General features: G+C 38.5%; 1 protein-coding gene across 1 annotated transcript; it reads right to left on the bottom strand.

Annotated features, from left to right (window-relative positions):
- Positions 1-5,446: 5,446 nt before the first annotated feature.
- Positions 5,447-21,549, bottom strand: LOC108669582 (streptococcal hemagglutinin). Its single transcript, XM_018156962.2, has 5 exons — positions 21,487-21,549; positions 12,359-13,850; positions 11,706-11,926; positions 10,888-11,181; positions 5,447-10,498 (listed from the first exon to the last, which is right to left on the bottom strand). Exons 2-5 carry the CDS (start codon positions 13,827-13,829, stop codon positions 8,225-8,227), a joined length of 4,260 nt encoding a protein of 1,419 aa, XP_018012451.1. The 5' UTR covers positions 13,830-13,850; positions 21,487-21,549; the 3' UTR covers positions 5,447-8,224.
- Between the last annotated feature and the right edge of the window lie 1,269 nt (positions 21,550-22,818).

Below are 22,818 nucleotides of genomic sequence, written 5' to 3'. Positions count from 1 at the left end.
GGGAAAAACATCATTGAAAGAGACTTAAACCGAAGTAACCAGCACATCAGGGACAATCATGCCGCAACAGTCCCTTTTCACACATATAATTTCAACATTACCTGCATACAAACAGCTCAATATAATAATATAAATCACATCAATAACACACCTAGTCAATTCAATCACCAGCGCACTCTTTTCACATCATAACCAATTCACTCACCACAAACAACTCCTGTTGGCTTGGTTCAGGTGACAAGACTAATGATGTAGTGTTTATTTAAAATGAATTATCACAAGCTGCTTTGTTATCCATTGTCAGTGCCGTGAGGCTCTCTCAATGCAAGCACTCAAATACATGCACTTAGAACCATGGGAACTGCGTGCTACACCGAGTAGAGTAGTTCCGGTATCTCTGAGCGCATATGCTTGGGTGCTCAAATGTAGCTCTCACAGGTGCCGGAACTGCGTGCTACATTGCGTAGTTCAGCTGGCTATGAGCTCGTATGCTTGGGTGCTCAAATGTAGCTTTCACAGGCGCCGGAACTGCGCGCTACATCGCGTAGTTCAGGTGGCTATGAGCTCGTGTGCTTGGGTGCTCAAATGTAGCTCTCACAGGCGCCGGAACTGCGCGCTACATCGCGTAGTTCAGGTGGCTATGAGCTCGTATTCTTGGGTGCTCAAATGTAGCTCTCACAGGCACCGGAACTGTGCACTACATCACGTAGTTCAGGTGGTTATGAGCTCGTATGCTTAGGTGCTCAAATGTAGCTCTCACAGGCGCCGGAACTGCGTGCTACATTGCGTAGTTCAGGTGGCTATGAGCTCGTATGCTTGGGTGCTCAAATATAGCTCTCACAGCCATCGGAACTACACGCTACAACACATAGTTACGATCGTAGCGTGTAGATCAATACGGCGCATTGGCCATATCGATCGTAAATCGCGATTTATGGAGAAGCATAATTAGCGACCGGCGTCCAGTGACATCCACCTCGGCGTCTTTGGTGCATGAAATCGGCGTCCTCGACCTATGTTGTGCCATGCTCTACAGTCTGGCCTATACAGAATTTCATACTGCTCTGCTTTGCACTATGGATGGCCAAGACCTAGTGTTTTGGTATTAGTTCGACGCGCAAATGTATGACGTCACCATTTCAACCATCAACAAACGCATCATACGCATGGAACTAAAACAAAGCTTAATATAAAGGAAAAACTAGAGAGGTGACAGAATTACCCATGATGACGGAATATACCGCGTTTACCCTACTTGCTTTACAACAGCAAATGTTGAAGATATTAGCAGTTGACGTAAATTGGAACACTTTCACACATCATGGACATGATGTGTGACACATAACACATGGATTATGATGGATGTAAATCAAGTAGGTACTAGGTAATAAGGGCAATTTTAGTTATGGCCAGGACAGCAGCCAGCACAACTTCACAAGCACATCACTATTCACCGGCATTACTACACGTTTACACCACTTGCCCCTATTGCCGATGGTCAGTGCGAGGCTAGAAAAATGGCTTCCTCACGAAAAATGCTAGATCGGCCCTTCCGATCCAAAATATTGTAGGCCTAAGCTTATTTTAATTTAGTTGCAACATTTCAATTTAGTGCTCTAGGCTTTATAAATTACATTACTTTCACCAGGAACGTGAATTTTGTATATATCAAGTATTCTTTTTAATTGTAAGGAGGCAAAATTTGGTATACAAACCACAAATACTTACCTGGAGCCTGGTGGCTGGAGTCTGGTGGCGGTGGGCTGGTCGCCGATACATCTACTTAGACAGGTTTAGGATCCGATTTTCAAGTGGAATCTGGATTTTAAATCAACTGCGGAACAGTCCTTGACAAAGGAACGCTCCGTTTTTTTTTTCACGCCAACAACATTACAGAACTAGAGCATTATTTATATCATTCATTTGGATTAAAAAAGAGTTAGCTGGAGACATCAACTCAGATAATAATCGATAAAAATCAGTTCACCTCAAAATCCCCTTATCTCAGATTGAGATTTAATTTTATTTTAAAAAGGTATCGGGTGTTAGAAAGATTGACTTAGAACCGAGAGCGCTTATTACACGAGTCTATTACACGCGTGTAATTTTATATGAATCTAGCTCGCTGCACTATCACAAATCACTCGACAACCTGCATTTAAACCAAAATTTTGTGCCGGGAATTGTAATGAACACATACGTTTATGAGCAATACGAAATAAATATTATTAGAAACATTAAACTACGTACAACGTAGAAATGAAGCACCTTCCGTTAGAGGTCACCTGGCAACAAAAAGGAGCTGACGCGTACCTAACTATGAAAAGCTGTTCTGAATATTAAACCGATTGCTCTATTCTATCGTTTATAGCGTAACTTGAGCTCAAAAATTGATAATACAGGTCACACAAACAATCTAAAAATTACGAGCAAGTTATACTCATGTACACAGCATTAGCACATAATCCTGTAACCATGCCTTCAGACATAAATCACGTTGTCGACGCTTGATGTATGCCTAGACTAAGTTTTGAACTCAAATTCGATCTATCTCCGGTGGAGTATCTAATTGAATTAATCAGAGAGATCGTGAATATTAAAAGGAATAATTAGGCTTAGAGATTATGATAGATAGTGCCGCAACAGCACGTCAACGCACGTATCTTTTCTACTCGCATTAGCTAGCTCAATGAACATAAAATAAACGAAATGAATCAAGTCAGGTGAGGTGAGTAATGCGAATAAAGCAATGAAAATCAAGAACGTTAAACCATTTGAAAGCCTAGGCGATCGCATGCTAAACAGAGTTGGATCAAGTCTCACAATCACGAAAGTGGATCAGAAAAGTGGCGCATCACGATAAAGGTGCGTCACACTGCAGGCATAACAATAGCAACATAGCATGTGGAAAAAAGTTGAGCACAAGTTCGGTGGTTGTCGTAAAGTACAACAGTAGTAGTAGTAGTTGAGTAGTAGAAGTAGTAGTAGTAAGTAGTAGTAGAAGTAGTAGTAGTAACAGTTGAGTAGTAGTAGTAGTAGTTGAGTAGTAGTAGTAGTAGTAGTTGAGTAGTAGAAGTAGAAGTAGTGAAGCGCTAGCAACAGTTGAGTAGTAGTTTGCTAGCGCTTCAGGTATCAAGCTATTTCGCACTGGAGGTCAAAAGATATAATCTCCAGGAAGGCGGAAGTCTCAATTATTCAAAGATCTGAAATAATTCATCACCCACAAGGGGCGGATGATCTCAATATTGTCCAGCCTGCTGAAGCTGGCTCGAAATAAGCAAGGTTAGCATCTCAAAGAGACGAAGTGAAAAGGAGGGAAAGGAGAAAAGCGACAAAAATTAAGACACTATAACAAGAGGTCGCCTACACGGGACGTCGGCCACCCACGCGAGAGGTCAGATAAGATAAATGAAAGGTATCCTATCTACGTGACAAACCTAACCCAACAACTGTGACCCGCAGTGAGACACAGCGCTCAAGAATAATGCTCCTAGGAACGCGAAATCCCAAGGGACTTCTGACGTTCATTGGACGCAGACACGTATCAGAAGTCCGTCATGATAGGTGATAACAGTCGAACTGAACAGATGTCTCCTGCTACTGCCGAATAAATATTGCCGAAGCTGAACCTTATTTATTAGTGGTAAGGCAAATAATGGTCATGAATTAGCCAAGCTTATAGAAAGATGAATATAAGATATTAGCTTCAATCTTACTTATGCAATATGGCAACGCAAATTATCGAACAAGCGTAGAACAGAATAAGATTAATTTTTGGCATCAGAAACCGTACTACAGCGATACGCCAGGTTATCAGCTAACTATAAATTGCAGATGTCACTAAAAAGAGTTTAGATTAATTAGGTAACAAAGACTTTGTAAGAAATGAGATAACGTAACTTGGGTGGAGCACGAAAAACTCTTAGGCACTAGTGCTACGCAAATGAAGAAGAGCGACGAACATGAATGACTGAGAAGTTTCAAAAATTTATGAACAATAGTATTCGAAGAAAAATAATAGAGAATTATTACTCCCAAAATAAATTTGTGTTTTCATTAAATTAAGTGTGCGTTACAAAAAAAATGGAGCCTATCGAGCCAAAACGCTGCAAGTGTAAAACTTAAGCCAACACAAACAGTGCGAGAGGTATTCCCGTCAGTGAAAAAATACGCTGTTTACTAAGCAACTGCGTCTTAGAACTTTCCCCAAGTCCAGATCAGACGAAACGATGCTCCAAGTTTTGTCCTTATAGTCTCGAAAATTAAAAAATTTCAATCTCATCGCAAAAACACGAGACGAAATCGAGACGTCCCCGAAAGCTTGTAATTACTCGTGATTTGTTTATTTTCACAGGCATTTCACAGACTACTAGTTTATAAGAATTTTTTTGGCATTTTTAGACGATTGTCAGTTTCAGACATTTTAAGCATTTCACTAAAATATTATATCTCGAATGTCCATCCTGTAAATAAGAACATGCGACCGGTCTCGTGCGTTTACACGGAGCCACTACTGGCAGCCTGTAGCACTTGGTCTGGCTAGCTCCAACTACCACTGGATATCTAACTTGTAGTCTCGTGTAGAGCGATATTCAATGCTTACTTATGAACGATTGCCACAAAAATCCACCAGTTTTTATTTTAGATTTCCGATACCATATTCATTAAAGACGTTAGTAGGTGTTTAACTTATTTCAACATTTTACTCGATGTATATTACTGGTTACACCTTTTCACATTATTAGTACGTTTTATCCACAAAATGTAGCTATTACGCAAAATAATAGCAACAAACTTAACTGCCGTCTAGCCAGTCAGCCTGGGGTCTCTAACGACATCCTAGCTGCCTCACTTTAAAAAATAACTATAAAACTAGCGACGGCCATCTGTACTAGGTGCTACAACTAGCATCGTGTACAAACAACTAGACACTACCTCAACGACCGACGTTAGTATCATCACGTCTAAGATGCTTGCGTAACTCAAATGACCGGCATTAAGAGCGCGTATTTGAAGTAACTCAAATACGAGTTTATGAGAGGAAAGGTTAAGAGCAAAATTGTGCCACCAGTCGGACATTGCAGTGTCAGCCCACTAGTGTAATTGGCAAGATGTTTGAGCAACCAATTGTCGCCAAACATTCTAATCAACAACAAAGGCTTCAACTTATTTATCCTGAATCAGTGCATCCAGAATGTTTATCGAAGTAATCGGTCTCGTATCGCTATATTACGTCTCGCTTTCCCCGTCTCCCAAGCTTTTAAATCACCACAAAAAGAAGTACCGTAACAATTTATGCCCATTGCGAGACCTCGTTTCAACTTGGCCACAATCCTGTATGCCAGGATGTTTCGTTATTACGGTTCGAGAAAACTATACCGAGACGCTATACTCTACATGTACAGGTTTCGACAAAATTAATAAAAGGAAATAAATGCACTTTTAGTGAACCATTATTTGCTTGTTAGTACGTAAAGAGGCCATTGACATGAAGCACAGCCAAATGAAAGAAGCTTTACCAACCACACGATACGTGCGAGATGATAAAACGACGTCAGGGCAAGTGGGGGAACCATGCATAATGGTTCAAGAGAAAACATCACAACATAAATACAATTCACGCATGAATATTATGTTATCCTGAACGCGAGAGCAACATCAACGGGGTGTATAATCAGGACTAAGATTACACATAGTAATAAAAAACTACGCTTTCATTTGCATAAGTCTACGGTGGCATGTCCGAAGACATACCGTTATACTCGGAGATGGGCTAAGCATGTTCAGTTTCCTGATCAATTGCAAGCATGATTACTTTAATATGTAAATCCTTCATCAAATTCCCCGCCACAGCTTTTCTGCAGATATTTTGAAACATAGTTGATAAAAAATGTACAAGGAGCTTCGCCAGAGTTGACATCCGTGCAGCTTTCTCCTATATGTGGAAACAACCGAAGCACAAGTAGAGCTAAAATTATGATCAAGCCATTTTAGAATGTAGCTCAAGGATGACGTCCTCAAAATGAGCTTAATGATTCCGTCAACTGAATACAACTTCACCGCCTTCTCTGGAAAGAAAATAGAAATAAAGTAACAGAGGCTCAGCAGTAAACCAACTGGCCGATAGTCAACACACAAGTTCGAACGGAAGTTTCTGAACATTGAAGCAACGTCCCACTTACACTTAACTTCTTTGGACCAATTCCAGAAAAGATATGTGAAAATATTTCCTGAACACCAAGCTGATCAACGTATACCTTTTGTGAGTCGAGAATAAAATCAAATTGACCGAACGTCCCCGAATACATCAATGTAAGACGATGGGCTGGTTAAGAAAACTGATTTACTACAAGCTCAACCAGGGAAAAATGGAATTAATTTCACAAAGCATAGTAAGTGTCGTAAAGAATGGTTGACTTCAGTACAGAAACGCATCGTTAGGGATCAATATCATCTCATTTTACGTACATTTTCCTCTACAAGAACAAAGTAGTACGTACCTGAAAATATACATGTTTTAACACACAAGTACAATAGTATTTACACTAAGCTGAAGAAAGATTCGTACTCTGCAACACCCCACACTTAGGCAAATCAGTTTAGTCAGAATGCTTCCAACACGAACAGTAAATATGATTAAAACAGACTATATAGGCACCATTTGCTGTTCATTAGTTGCTTACTAGTATGCAAGAGAAAAAATATTATAAAAATCGAATGGCAAGATACAAAATACTTTCCTTATAATGAAACGGAAAATTACTCTCGAAATGAGAAAAGAATATAAGAATTCGGACGAGTTGGTCAGACAGAAGCCAAAGAAGTTTCTTCTCGCGATTTTACCGATTCGATGTAAAATGGCTCGTAACTGTGTACGAGTATATGACATATACAATGCATAGGTTTTCCTATTATATACCATACGACGATGCCCTCAGTATTGCCATTAAGAAAAAACGAGTCCGGTTGGCGATATACAAGCACCACTAGCCCACCAACTCGTTAGGGAAACTTATCTATCAGCCAACCGAGCTCGAACTTAACTCTACACCACATCTATGACCACAGCCCAGCTCCAGGAACCTAATGCGATTACTATAGATTTATCGTACATTTACATTCACGCACCAACTCCACCAATCCTTGACGAAAAACGAAGGTTTATTACCTGATATACGCTCATTGTGTCATAAAATTTCAGGTAACTTGCTCGCAGCGGTCATTTCAATAAAGCAAACGCTAGTAAAATAAAAAACTCTCAAAAAGCAAAAGTGCCAAAAAGTTCAACTCTAACGCTAATTTCAGTCCCAAGTAGACGCGTACCCCGAGTTTGTTCTGGGCACAAACTCAACACCATGCTAATGTTGAGTTTCTGAACATTCTGAACTTCGCCGGCTGTCAAGCTCCGCGCACCAGCGAGTCTGAGAAATGAACTGAGCTTCACAAGGCTCGAACCCACTGCTAGCTCCTATCATCTCAGCACCGACAGCACTGCACGTGTACTAAGTTGCATCATATAAAGTTCAACACGAGAATTCATTCACGTTAAGAAAAATGAAAAACGCAAGTGGAAACAATCCAAATCAGGCAGAAACATAGAAATGTGTTTTTTATATAAATGAAACGATACCGGTCAGATCCCACGAGATCCCAGATCCCACAAATGCTACAGCAACGGAACCAAAGCTGAATGAAGTGTTTGACTGCGACAGAATTAAGTTATCTAAGTCCAGCGAGACGCGAGTCATCAATCATCACTGAGATAACTCAGTGCGACGTCAAAATGCGCCTCGCAATACATGCGCATTTGAAGTTTGGAGTCAAGTAAGAAAATTTATTTATAAAATAGGAGAGAATGTAACAGCCGTTCGTTCAGTATCATGACGCGCATTAAATTAGGCCAAGAAATAAACAGATGCTGTAAGACTAGGTTCTCTCAAGTCATTAATCACTGATCCAATCGACAGACTGTCATTGGTACGAAATATATTAATAATTTCAGCATAAATCTAGAACTTACAACTTCAAACAAGCTTTACATGTGCTGGAATTCGAAGTAAATATCATTAATATTCCGTTCTTACAATGTGACTTCAAATCATAATTCAATCGAGACAAATAAGATACATTTGGGACGAGCAAAATTTGGAAGTGAAACAGAGAGTAGCAAAAGAAAAACAGTAACCATAAAAAACAATTTAACTTCTTAAGAAAAATGATGGATTCAAGCTATTATATTCTTAGCTATGCGCAAGATTTTACGACGGCAAACAGGACATCTCTGCTTCCTGTTGAAGAGAGTCTTGGCGCACCGATAGCACGTGGCCTGATGCGATATTTTTCCATGTATAATCGCTGCGTCTTTGGGTCTATCTTGGCACATGATGCAGAGGTTGTCAGCGAAAGAACCACCTCTCCAAGTATTTAGATTGGAGGACCGCAAAAGAGAGTCGAGCAACATAGCTTGCACAGGGGCTGAACTCATCCAAGAACGTCCACGGTCGCTTGACATCCACTTACTGCCGTCATCTGATCGCAAGAATTCTACCAAAGAATTTGATATTATTTTGACAGTATGGTTCTCAGGCAGCTTCATAACATCCGTGTGCTCATCCACCAAGTGTAATCCTTCATTAAGGTACTTGGTTATTGGGTTGTCTGAGTAGTTCCTTTTCTTCCTAGGAATACTTACATCAGGGAACATGTTTTTCCTTTTGATGCCGGAGAAGTCATCAAGTTTTTCGACAACAACATCAACGACATCGACACGAGAGCTTGAAGCATTAGAGCGGCAACGACGGCCTCCTTTCTTCGTAGGGGATGTAAAGTTCTTTTTGGGGGAAGTTAATGTGATGGTAGAGCGGTAATTAGAAACAGAAGCTTCAGGGAAGTCCTGTGAGCTCTCTTGATTAAAATCCTGACTGCTGCCCAATCCCGAATCTACCACGGAAACAACGGATTCAGGGGCAGAATGCGTTGAGCAGCGGTCGAGATCAATAGAGATAGAAAGATCCCCCGCATTTCTTCGATCAGATTTACCGAAAGCTCCGGTGTGCATTTCTGGCACTTCTGAGTGGTCAAGAAGAACTTCAATGTTGTCTATATGCTTCTGCATGCTGCACAAAATATTATTCTGTAAAATCTTATTTAGCATGGCCTCACAGCTTCCACCGTTCAAAGTGTAAGAACTTTCAAAGTTTTGTTGATTTGCCATAGCATTAATGGAACCTTGGATTTTATCGTGAGAGTCTATCAAGAACTGCGTGTCTTCATTATCCAAAATCACAGTGGAAGCTGTAGACATACTTCGCTCAAGTCCTACAAAACTTTCATCATTGATGTCATCTGAAATTTCAGCCACAGCCGGCTTGAACACAGCTTCCATCGATTCAAGATGCAGCGCACCATTAACCATAGGTTGTGGAGAGCCATGAGCTGAGTTTTGAGAAAGGCTCCCAGATGCAGAACTGGACTCAATTATGCTTGATGGAAAATTTCTGGTGGTATTGGCAGAATATTTTTCAAGAGATTTCAAAGCTTCACTTCTGACCAAACTAATAACTTTTAGGCAAGGGTTTGTGAAATCTTTCTCGTACACACTAGTTAACATGGAAAATTTTTCGCTTGCTGGCACGCCAAATATCCTCCCTTCAATTCCACTAAGAGGCTCGTTTTGTCTAGGAGAATCTACCCCATCAATAACATCAATTCCAAGTTGCCCAAAATTCTTTCCAGAAAGCACTTCAAAAGCATTGGTTACCGCTACGGCAGCTGCTTCTCTCATCAACTCTCGAGTAACGCTCATATCGGCTGAGTTTCTAACAGAACAATTAGCAGTTGATGAATTTTCTGAAACGACCTCGTCACCGCCTACTTTGACACACCCCAACGCTTCGGAGGGCAAAGCAGCAATATTAACTTGGTCTTTCTTGCCTGTGGGTGGCTCACCATCATAGTCTGCCACGTTCATTGTAGTTGCAATTTCAGATTTTTGTAGCAAGAAACTATCGATCACGGCTGAAGTTTTGCAAGGTTTACCATCTTCGGTTTGTATAACAGAAGAATGAGAGCAAGCAGTAGCTGCGGAGCTAGGAACAGACGTTGAGCAGGCAGCGAGTGAAGAGCTAGAAGTAGACGCAGAGCTGGTAGCAGGTGCAGAGCCTGTTATAGATGCAGAGCTAGCAGCAGGTGCAGCGCTAGCAGCAAGTGCAGAGCTAGGAGCAGGTGCAACGCTAGTAACAGGGACAGAGCTAGGAGCAGAGCTAGCAGCAGGAGCAGAGCTAGCAGCAGGAGCAGAGCAAGCAGGATCATCAAGACAAGCGTTCACTGCCGCTTTGCTTGGGCCAGCTGTAGCACAGTCACTGCCAGCTGCCTGCGTCTTGTCTGCACTTTTATCTCGACTGGAGATGCCTCCGTTGCTGCGGCGCTTCCGAGGTCTATGTCGAGGCTTTCGTTTTTTGCGTTTTTTGGGAGGATCAGGTAGCCAGCACCGGCGCATCTGGTAAGACAAAACAGCACATCAACCGAACATCCAGCCAAACATTGCAATTCTTCCCAATTTGATTCTTGTAAGCAAATCAAATTCCTACCATCTGCTCACACGGATGTGAGAGAATGTCATTTACTTGAAAATATGGCAAAACATATGAACACATCAACAGAACATTCAGCCAAACAGTGCAATCCAATTAAACGATTCACATTTACTACATTTTACAAAATTAAACTGCCACAAGATAACTAAATTAGTTATACATCCAGAGTTCCTTTTCAAATTGCAGAATTGCAGGCATGTTATACTTCCCACAACAGAAAAAAATAACTTCCACTCAATCTAACTAAAAAATAACTTCCATCCAAAATACTAACAAGGTTTTAGACTCGTACCTTCCAGCACTTCTCACAGTATCGGAAAAAGCTGCGGTTGTTTGATTGGTTGCATTCTAGACATTTCCATCGGTCAGCGTGGAAGTCAGGATCAAAGTCAGAATCTGCGCTGCTGAGACTAAAAGGATCTGATCCTTTTGATTTTGTCACTTTCTTCTTATATGCAATGAAAAAGCTAGCCATGTCAAGTTCATCAAGGTCAGCAGCATCAGAGTCAAGTCCTGACTGGTCAGCAAACTCATCGGACAGCTGCGAGTCAGAGCTAATGGCTGCTACTGCAGCAACCGCAAAATTCTGTAAAAAATAAATTACCTGTCATTTATTGGTCACAAAATAACAATTGTTCACATGATTGCTTATTCTGATTCATAAGCAAAACAGAATCAAAACAATTAAAATTGAACTGCATATACCACAAAAAATTAGTTGAACACTATTAGCAGCTGCCTAAGAATCTTACTCATGCAACACAAATAGTTCACCCATTAATTTTTAAGGTCTTCATTTGGCTGAAAAACAGAAATTACTCTGACAAAACTATAATTCCGTTTCATCATAATCTAGACATAAACAGGTTAACAAGTTGACGTGAAAAAACTTGCCAAAAAGTTTTACTACTACATAAAAATTTAAAATTGGCTGAAATGCCAAATACCTACTAATGCTAGTTTATGGATCACAATTATTTTAAAAATTTAAACCCCATCATGAAAAATGTAAGAATAACCTAAATTATAAATAACGCTGTTCTGTTGAAAGTCAGTTTCCAATACCTATACTTTTATCCAAAAGACAGGAACTTTTCTAGTGACACTCACAGTATCAATGTCCGAGTCAGAGTTGTCCGCAAGTGGTAGATCATTGTTTTCATTGTCTGACACCGGCTCATACTCATCGTAGACAGGTTCATACTCAATATCAGAGAACGTATATAATTCGGCAGGCATCATTTGCTGAGCACGACTCACAGGAGAATTTTCTATGTTACCTTCTTCAGTATCGCTGATGGAATCATCCATGTCTGAAGTTCTGATGGAAGCTGTCGATATCACATGGGTTAAAGCAATGACAGCAAAAAAATTGGGCACTGATAATCCAGATTTAAAATCAAGGGATTTCAAAAGAGGATGCAAAAATTTAATTTGTAAGGCTTCATTCAAGACTTGTACAATTATTCATAAGTTGGGAAATTGTTGCATTCAAGTTTTTTCTATTGAAATAATTTCAATGACGTGTGATGAAACTAAACAGGTGAAAAATCATTAGTTTTCAAATGCTGAAAACCACATAACCGCCTGAATTATTGCTCTCTAATATCTACTTTTGAAGTGAACTTACAGTAAATCAGAATAATTAGCAAGAAAATAATCCAAAAAAAAATAATAAACTTTGCCTTTAGAAAGAGAGTAATTAAATTAAATTGATAAAATGCTGAATAATTTCCTGAAGTTTAAATGAAAGACTTGCTTACCGGTCTCATCATCTTGAGAAAAATGAGAAGATTCATCACTACTCCGAGCTGGAGGAGGTGAAGGAGGCAATGTCAGACGAAGATCAATGGCGCAGCCCTCATGCTCTGGATGCCACTTGCAATTGTTGATAGTATTAGAAGTGGTGTTGCTGGCACACAATGCCATTTCAATTTCAGGAAATGATCTACCCTTGAAAAATATGGAAGAATTATTATTCTGAGCAGAGGCAAAGAGGGTTTCTGTCGATGAAGAGCAGGAGCTCTTTGTAGTACAAGGTCCAGTGGGAGTGAAGGAAGAATGTCCTGCGGTTGAAGTACTGCTGCTTCCTGGAGTATAAGGGCGCAGTGGGAAATATGGCAACGAGTTTGAACGCAGTTCTGACGATAATGAAGGTGTAGTGTCTACAAATCTTATAGGAATACTTCCACCAGCTAGTGCATTGACATTGATTGGATTATATTGAGCAGTATTCGTTTGTGAAGATGATGAATAAAAATTGTTTGTGTTAGAAAGAGGCAGTGGAGAGGTTCTTACCGTTGCACCATCAAGAGACGAGTGCAGTGGCAAGCTCTTTGAACTGTGCAAGGGGACTGAAGCACCATAAGGAGAAGCATTCTGATCACGTTCCTTGTGACGTTGAATGACCTGATAAATATGAGGCATCAAAGCTCTGGGAACAAAACACCTACTACCATCTACTTGTATTGGATCATACTGATCAGGATGACAGTCAGCAGCAGAAGAATTTTTCTGAAATGTAAGAAATCCTGAACTTTGCCCAAAATCTGAAACGGTTTCTTGAGATGATAACTCACCAAGATCCAATTGCATGTTGTACAAATTTGAAAGATGAGTTGGGTTTGCATCAGTTAAAGAGCTCTCTCTGGCATAATTAGTGGGGATGGCAGAAATTGAGGAACTTTGGCCTGGTGAGAAGGTACACGTTTCATTTGTGTTGTTGGAGCTAGGGGTGCTTGGGCTTAAAGTTGTGGGGGTAAGTGGAGTAAAGGAAAGATGAGATGAAGTGAATTTTGGCTGATTTAGAATGCTTGGGAGAGCATTACAAAGAGATACACTTGTAAGAGTGGGTGTAATTGGTGTCAGAGCAACAGTGCAATGGCTTTCCTGCGGGAGGTTTGCAGCCAGTTGCAGTGGAGAGGTCAACACAGAAGATGTGTTGAGAGGTGGCAACACAGAACACACAGGCAAACATGACAGGGGTGACTGGAGCAATGCAGCACCATGAGAGCCCAGTACAACATTTGTTGCATGGCTCTGCTGTGGCTGCAGGTCACTTGTTGGAATCACAGGCAAGTTTTGTTGGGCCAAAGCTAAAGTAGTTGGCCGTGGAACTTGACCTGCACCAACCAGCTGGTCATCCCTGTGGTCCGCTCCGCTCGGCTGGCCCTCACCTCCAGAGCCTCCGATGCCTGAGACTTTACTACCACACGCAACCTCATCCACTTCCATTGCTCATTTCATCTTTGTGCTCTGAAATGAGATGGAAATCATAAATATTCACTAGTCATGCAAAACTATTTTTTACAAGCTTATTGGTAATTGCTCAAACAATATATATACATATATATATTATTATAAGATGGCAGAAATTTCTTGAGTATATGCGTACAATTTATGACCAGAGAGTGCATTTGAATTTTCAAGGAGTTGAACAATTCTTAGATGATGTTGGCAGATCAAAAGGCAGATTTAGCAAATAATAATATATTAATGACGTTTTGAATGTAGCAACATTCATTTTCAAGTTAAGAGAAGCATTGAATAGTGAAATTTGGTTGGACATAAGTACATAATACACGTTAATAGGATACAACACAAAAATTTTGAGCCAGAAAGTCCTTCTGCAAACAATCTTAAATTTTATTTTAGACAAATCCGGTAGCTTGGAAATCGATAGCTGGGGTCCAATCCAAAATTAAGACGGTTCCAGCAATCGTTGGTCGATTAATGTTGTGCACCTCCGCATTATGACGCTGGTGGGTTTCTCCAGCATGGTGCGAGCGACAGTCTTGTGAGTTTGTCTCAGGGGGCTTCTCTGCCCTCCAGGTTGAGGATGACAGGTGAGACGGTCTCAATGTCGTGGTTGTTAGTCCAAATACTCCAATATTTGGACTAACAACATATTTGGAGTATTTGGACTAACAACCACGACATTGAGACCGTCTCACCTGTCATCCTCAACCTGGAGGGCAGAGAAGCCCCCTGAGAAACTCACAAGACTGTCGCTCGCACCATGCTGGAGAAACCCACCAGCGTCATCATGCGGAGGTGCACAACATTAATCGACCAACGATTGCTGGAACTGTCTTAATTTTGAATTGGACCCAGCTATCAATTTCCAAGCTACCGGATTTGTCTAAAATAAAATTAGAGATTGTTTGCATAAGGACTTTCTGGCTAGAAATTTTTGTGTTGTATCCTATTTACGTGTATTATGTACTTATGTCCAACCAAATTTCACTATTCAATGCTTCTCTTAACTTGAAAATGAATGTTGCTACATTTGAAAAGTCGTTAATATATTATTATTTGCTAAATCTGCCTTTTGATCTACCAACGTCATCTAAGAATTGTCCAACTCCTTGAAAATTCAAATACACTCTCTGGTCATAAATTGTCATAAATAGATTTGATCCACATTCCACAGTGACATTTAAGGGGAGCGTCTAGGGTAAAATTTATCACAGCTATTTACAGACGGATCACTCTGGAACTTGGTACACATATGTAAAACAGAAATCTGAGACTTTTTTGTTCATGTGAATTTTTTGAAAAAAAAAATGAAAGAAAATGTGAAAATCTTAGAAAACGGGTTGGTGATTTTTTTTTTTATAAATCAATGATTTTTTTATTTTTTCATGATTTTTTTTACTTGATTTTTTTTTATTTTTCAGTTTTTTTGTCATTTTGAAAGGTTATTTTTTATCTTGCAATTAGCCTACTAACAATAACAGAATGTGGATCATAATGGGTGGCTAAAAAGGGCACTTATTGCCTTCAATAATGACCAACAGGCCAAGGTGGTGTTTACCACTTAGGGATTTTTGGGTAAACAATTATTGATAAGTCTATTCATTAGCTTTGTAAAGTTTGTATGGAGCAAGGTAACAAGCTAAGTATTGACCATTTAACTGGCTTCAATATACAAAAACACTTCAGGAATGCAGATCTTCTAAACATTGAAGAGTCACACAACAAATACTGAGATAGGTTGCTGATAGCACAGTGCACAACACTATCAATAGATCTACTAGTTTTATGTCCTATAAATCTACCAGACTACCGTAAAATGGGGTAACTTAGACCACTTTTTTTTATAAATGATGCCATTTTTTACTAGCTAAATTAAACTTGAATTGAAACATGCAAAATACAGGTCTATACTCTAGCTTCACTCACCATAAATTGTAAATTTGTCATTTGCATATGTAACTAGAAGAGTTCTACTACAATGCATCAAAACCTGGAGTTATTTAACCAAAAAATAAAAAAATTGGAGGGGGTACTCTGACAGGCTTTAAATAATAGCTTTTTTTCATGGGTCCCATTTTTAATTTTTTAACCTATTAGATATGCAAACTTTTCAAATCTTTCTATTGTGTTATGTGGCCTCAGTATTAGGCCTTTAATGCCCATTGACAAAATTTTTCTATGTCAAATAGTTTTTGAGTTGTGGGGGTTTTTGTTAAAAAAACGATAAGTGGTCTAAGTTACCCCGCCGGTCTAAGTTACCCCATTTTACGGTACACTCTAAACACACCGACTAGTAGTGACTGAGTGACTGACTGCACTGTTCCCATTCAATTCAGACCAATAAACCAATACTAAACATGAACTGAACTATAACCAAACAAACCACAAACGACTTGAAACGAGACTTGAGTTAAGAGAAAAGCTAACACTGTTCGAAATAAACATGTGCATAATTCAAACATTTTATTTCCATTCACTGCATTTAATTATTTTATATATAGTTTTATAATTGTAATTGTTTTATTTCTAGTTTTAAATTCAGAGATTTAAAGATTGAAATTAAATATTTTAATTTGAATAGGTACTAGTATTAGGATGAAAAATTTTTCCAATTGCCTAAAAGGTCAAAACAATCTCAACCTCTCAATATACTGGGTGGGGCAGTTTTGAGGCAAAATAAAAGAGTAATGAAGGTACATAAAGAAGAAAGTTTATTTTCCTAGAGGTTAGCATAGTAAACCATTTAAAATACTTATGTTTTGCAAACAATATCTGGAAGATGGGGGCTGTTAGCTGCAACACACTGTTGGAGTCGTTCTTGGAGGAGGGAGTAACTGTGACAGTGAATTCCAATCGCTATGCTGCAATGTTGCAAAATTCTTGCAGCCCAGGATGGAAAACATTGTTGAAAATGAAGCAATGGGAGATGGTTCCAGCAGGATGGGGCTACAGCTCACACAGCCCAAATGTCACTCCATGTTTTGAAACGCATGTTTCTCAGAGGTCTGGTGTCTGAGGGGTGATATACAGTGGCCTGCGAGGTCACCTGATTTGAGCATTTGTGATTTCTTTCTTTGGGGACATCTAAAAGAAAGGGTGTTCAAAAGTCACCCTCACACGCTACCACAGCTAAGGGGACAGATTATTGCAGCAGAGGTTATGGCCATACCTTGCCATATGTGTGAATGTGCTGTAGGAAACTTCTGAGAATGACTCCAACAGTGTGATGCAGCTAACAGACACCATCTTCCTGATATTGTATTCAAAACATAAGTATTTTAAATGGTATGATACCTCCATTACTCTTTTATTTTGCCTCAAAACTGCTCAATCTGTTCTGCCCCACCCTGTATAAGCTAGCTAACACATTTAAATTGTATATTGTAATCAATATATAACAAATAGTCAAATAGGTAAAGACTATTTATAGCCTTATAAGAATTAGTTAAGCTGCTAGCTATGCACAATGTATTGCAACACTTGATGTCGCTGTACCAAAAACATTCAATTTATTGGAACCTAATACACACTAGAGGCAACAAGTTTATATACCAATTTGTCATTCATAATACATTCATACTAAACCATGAATAACAATACCTCAAAATAAATTAAAGACTGCGACTCAATATAGTTAATTATATCAAAGAAATAAAAATAAATAAAAAAATTTTTGATTTTCCCCCCACAACCCCCCCTTTTTGTGTAATGAAATTCAAACTATAATGAAATTAGAAAAACGCCGGTGTTCAATTGTAGATAATTTTGTTGCGCATCGAATGGTATATATAAGAAGTGTGAATGTTGAGGAGAGCGCAACAAAGTTCCACGTGCACCACAATATGCGCTCAATGTAGCATAGATACCAAACTAAACGTTTCTGGAGCTTGATTCCACTCAAGGATGATGGGAGTGACTACATGCGCATCTCTCCGTACAACACCCGGAGGCACACTGAGTAAGACCTCATAGAAACACTGTATTTGTAGTGCTGGGCAGCGAATTAGCTTCTATTTAATTACTGAAAGAACTCTGCCCCCGCCCCCCTTTCATGAAGTGTCGTGAATGTATAAATCAACATACAGAGATGGTATTGGTACCTTTGGATAGGCCAGAATGTCAGCTTTAAGATGAGACTAAACAGGTAAGTGCAGCACAACTCAAGTAGTCACTATATTTTAAGAGCTCAGCAGCTAATTAGTTCCTATCTAATTACTTAAAGAACTTTCCCACCTGCCCCCTTTCATGAAATGTCGTGAAATCATAAATCAACGTACAGAGATGGCAGTGGTACCGTTTTATAGGGCAGAATGCCAGCTTTAAAAGAAGTATAAAAACCGAGAAAAAGTGAAAATTTCCAATTTTAGGGTAGATGATATCCCTTCCCCTTAAATGATGGAAAATAGTTTCAAAATTTAAACACCTATTGATACGCTTCTAAATAAGAATTTATTCATGTTCATTAAATTTATTCATTAAATTTAAAATATTCAATTATATGAGTGAGATCACCAATTATCAAAGAAGCTGTAAGATAAAAATCGTTGTTTTTGATGTAAAAGAATGTTTTTAATTTAAAAGAAATGCAATACTTGATTTTCAGAAATACGATGCAGAAATTAATGATCCCTATTAGAATTCAACAGACGTGGCTCATTCAGAATTAAATTGAAAAAGTTGGTACCTATTTGAAATTTATGGTTTTACAAATTACTTAATTAAATGTGGTGCAGAAATTCAAGATCACCTATGAGTATGAATTCAAGTCTCATGACTGGAGAAGATTTCAAAATTTATTGTACTACCATGTAAGTTTGATTTAAGCTTTTTGTCCTTTCGAACAACAGAGTTTATTTAGGTTCTATTGACCCTAATAGGTAGAACAATGCAACATATTTGCAGCCATCCAATGATCGGTTGATGGCTTTGACTCTTGATACCACTGTACAAATATTCCGGTAGACACATCATCCAGAAGTTTCAATGCAAAGATTCTCATTTAAAGGATAATAAATCGATTCTTAATTGTTTACTCAAATTACTCCCAGCTATTTAATTTATTTTGAACGCTTTTCATGAATTCGCATTAAAATATTCATTTTGAAATCAATCATGTCAAAGTAATGAAAGAATTTGTTCAAGTTTTAGGCTTCCGAAAATATTTCGAAATTCGAACCTCTATCAGAAAAATCATAATTAATCATTCTCTTGCATAGAGTATATGAACGTTAGGCACCGTGCTGCCGCTGCCGCAATCGTCATTTGTTTTCGTCAGTTACATGCCAGGCGCTGGCTTTTGTTGTTCTATTTAGTCTCGCTCCCATGAATTGCGTGTTTAGTGTGGGCATCATGGAAAAGTCTGCTTTACAGCGTAGTCACGGTAGTTTTAATTACTTTATGAAGTTTAGTTCTTTGCAGTCATATTAAGAGACAAATCTTTAACAAACTAATACTTTTTATAATTTTAATTGTTGAGTGAAAGCTGCAGCCTTGCAGGCACAGAACATTCCCAAGTGATTACTTTATAGAAACTTGGCATACCCATAAGTGTTTTAAGCCTATAAGAAGTTCAATTTTTTGCCTCAAATAATGTTGTTGCATCAAAAAACTGGTCTAGGTGTATCGGGAAAAATATATGAACCATCAATTTTAGAATTCCATCCTGCCTGCACGGGTTACCCCAAATCTCTAATTTTATCCAAAAACTGTCAAACAGCAACAATAACATTTGTCTTTACTGTAAGCTGAACAGGTGTTAATGCAGTCTGACCGCTCTGACGTGGCCACAACTAGGGTAAACGCGGTATATTCCGACACATTAAGGACGCATCAAGAAATGAAAAACTATACAAAAAAAACGTATGCGTTACGTAAGTTCTGTTGCCTTCACATGACTCTCAAAACACTTCACTACGCGTCAGCAACGATGAAACGTCACAAAATGTTGCCATATTTATTAAAAAGCCTTTAGAATGGAAACCTACCAAATCCCTATATTCCGTCACTTTGTGTGGCAATATTCGACACGTGGTGAGTCATATTGCGTCAGCGCTTCAAATTTAACTGATACGTATTGCCAACATCCACGTGTTCGAATTCCGTTTGCTGTGTGAGCTGTATTGGGATACAACACGGCTTTGAATTAGAACACTAACGAATATTGAACACTACTTAATTACGTTTTAATTAACAGCTATTAGGCTTTTAATTAAGCAAATTTCAATTTTTGTACAAAGCTTTGAACGATCTGTGTGTGTCCAATTCAAGTTGTGTCGGAATTAGTTTCCATGTGTCTAAATCCAACATCTCAACTTGATCATCTATTAATTTATTTACAACTTGAAATCAGCGAATACAAGTATACTTAAAGGATTCCTAATATATTCACAGACGTATTTAAAAGTCTCAAACCATAATATTCTTCCTATAAAAACAGTTATTCACTATTTGGTGTCAAATTTGACACATTTTTCGATGATCTCACCACGTGACATGCATTGTCTCTCTTTGGATCTCAATATTTTCCCACTAGATGGCCAAGACCTAGTGTTTTTGCAGTATTTCGACACGCAAATGTATGACGTCACCATTTCAACCATCAATGAACGCATGGAACTAAAACAAAGCTTAATATAAAGGAAAAGCTGGAGAGGTGACAGAATTACCTACGATGTCGGAATATACCGCATTTACCCTATTACCATCTCCAACAAAATGTTTGAGACTTTGAGTTGACTTTTTATCATTACGATGACTGTGTTCAGCAGGATAATTTGGCAGGACCGTTAAAGTAATGCGGATTGCAGAAGTTTAAAATTTTATGAAATGACATATTTGCTAAATGCTAAGTGCAAACCGCAGTTTTTTCATTCAAACAAAAATACATAACAGCAGAGCAGCAAGATTTTGTACCTACTAAAATTACATGATATTAGAGCCTCAACATTTCATGATTTCAGTTAGCCTTAGCGGCTTAGCAGGACCTAGGACTAGGCTAGTGGGCTTGCCAGCATAGTGGCAAACCAGAGCTTTTTTAGAATCAGTTCATTTTTAATTTCCTCATTTAGGTACTCAAGATTTAAACCAATTTCTTAAGTAGGCCTATGATAATGCTGGTGTCCAGGATACTTTACTTGGCTACCTACTTATAGGGCTCAAAAATGAACTTGTGGGAGAGTCTAAAAAACTCTCTGCTTTGCCAATTGCCACTATGGCCCGGCTTAGTACCAAAAAGTTCTGGTTCACTTCAGTTCATTTATAGGCTACTATCATTATACTTATAGATAGTTTCTTTAATTTCTCATGGAAGCCATAGAAGTATTCAGTTGGAGCCTCAGCTTGGAGGCCTTATAGCCTAACAGGCTACCGGTTCTATCTCCGATCGTTTTCGCCCCAATTCAGAGCAGAACAGTAGAGTTGTTCAGTACAGAAGTAGAGAGCAGTTCTTATTCAAAACGAACTGTTTTGTTGATCAATGTTATCCACCAAGTTGAAGTTACTTATGAATAAACCATTAAAACCGTTTTTCTTTTTGGCCGTGTATTTAAATAAATTATTGTTCGGATTACTTGATGAAAACAATCTGCTACCAAAAATTATTTATACATACAATGATAGAATCATAGAAACTTACCTTTTACTCATATAGAGCAAATTTGTTCGCCGCCTGCTGCACGCGACGACACAGAAATGAGTAACGTTAAAGTTCACCGAAATTAATCAGCAGATTTACCCTGTATTTTCAAAAATCTTGATATTCAGTGAACAATGATGCTATTTGAAAGATATCAATGCGTAATATAGGAATTTTAACAAATTTAACATTTAAACTATATTTTTTGGAACATCAAATGATTTCAGTTATCAAAAATAGGCAATAAAAATCAGATATGTTTTCTTAATTCGAAACATTCATATCTGCTGAAATAATTTTACCTTAGTTTAGGGATTTTTCTGAAAAATATTTTTTGTTACAGGTCCGAACTTGTAACCGTTTGTTTATTGAAGAATAGACCAGAGACAGCTTTTGGACAGAGAGAGCATATTTTGGAATAATATTGCATTTGAATTTTGAACCATGCTTAAGTTTCTGATTTTCTTAAACTCAAAATTCTTGATGGAGGAAATTTCTGAGTCTCTCTAACGAGATGATTTATTGTTGTAATCATCTCTTTCTTGTATGAAACCAATGTACCTATCCAACCCTTGTGTTAAGAATACAGAATTGCTTTAGAACTGAATTTACAAAACACTTGAAGAAATGCTGTCCTACTCATGATTTTATGCAAGAATTCTAGTCGTTATTATACTTTTTCGATGACACGTAGTCCATTTCATATATAAGCAGTTCTAGAGGCCCCACCGAAGGGCCACCTCAGAATATTCAGTAGTTACAAAAATCCTCCGGCTGCTTTTCGTTTGTGTAATTTATTATTCATACTTAAGAAAAATGAAAGGTAGGTTGAGTGTCGTGTGTGGTATAGGTCATGGGTGCTATTTAGGTCTCATTTGGCAGTCAAATAATGGATAGAAACGATTTGTTGCCTGAGACTGAGGGGTTAGTCAAAACAAAGTTGCGACGGCGTATATGATGTTAACAATAATGTGTATTATGATTAACATCAGATCATTTAACGTGAGAAGTTTCAAACATTAAGATTCTTTTGATCGTATTTTTTTCACTAAATCGCATATACATACACATACTATGAAAGTGCCAACATTTAAATTATTCTATAATATTATTTTATTGATTATCGTTTTTGAGTCCTATTCATGCGAATCAGTTTTGGCGGCAGTGTCATCGAAAGTTTTACGCCAGTTCTCGGAAGAACATGGATGTCTTGAGCCGGGAAGATTCCAGCCCCTGTGAGAGACTAGAAAATTAACACAAAAATGAGATTTCTCTGAAGCTGTCTTCGGAGGAAAAATACTGACGCACAATCCTTGATGAGAAGATTCCGTG

This window comes from Hyalella azteca, unplaced genomic scaffold (assembly GCF_000764305.2).
Source record: "Hyalella azteca isolate HAZT.00-mixed unplaced genomic scaffold, Hazt_2.0.2 contig10891, whole genome shotgun sequence".
Classification (NCBI taxonomy): Eukaryota; Metazoa; Arthropoda; class Malacostraca; order Amphipoda; family Hyalellidae; genus Hyalella; species Hyalella azteca.
This window is presented reverse-complemented; position numbering and strand designations above follow the sequence as displayed.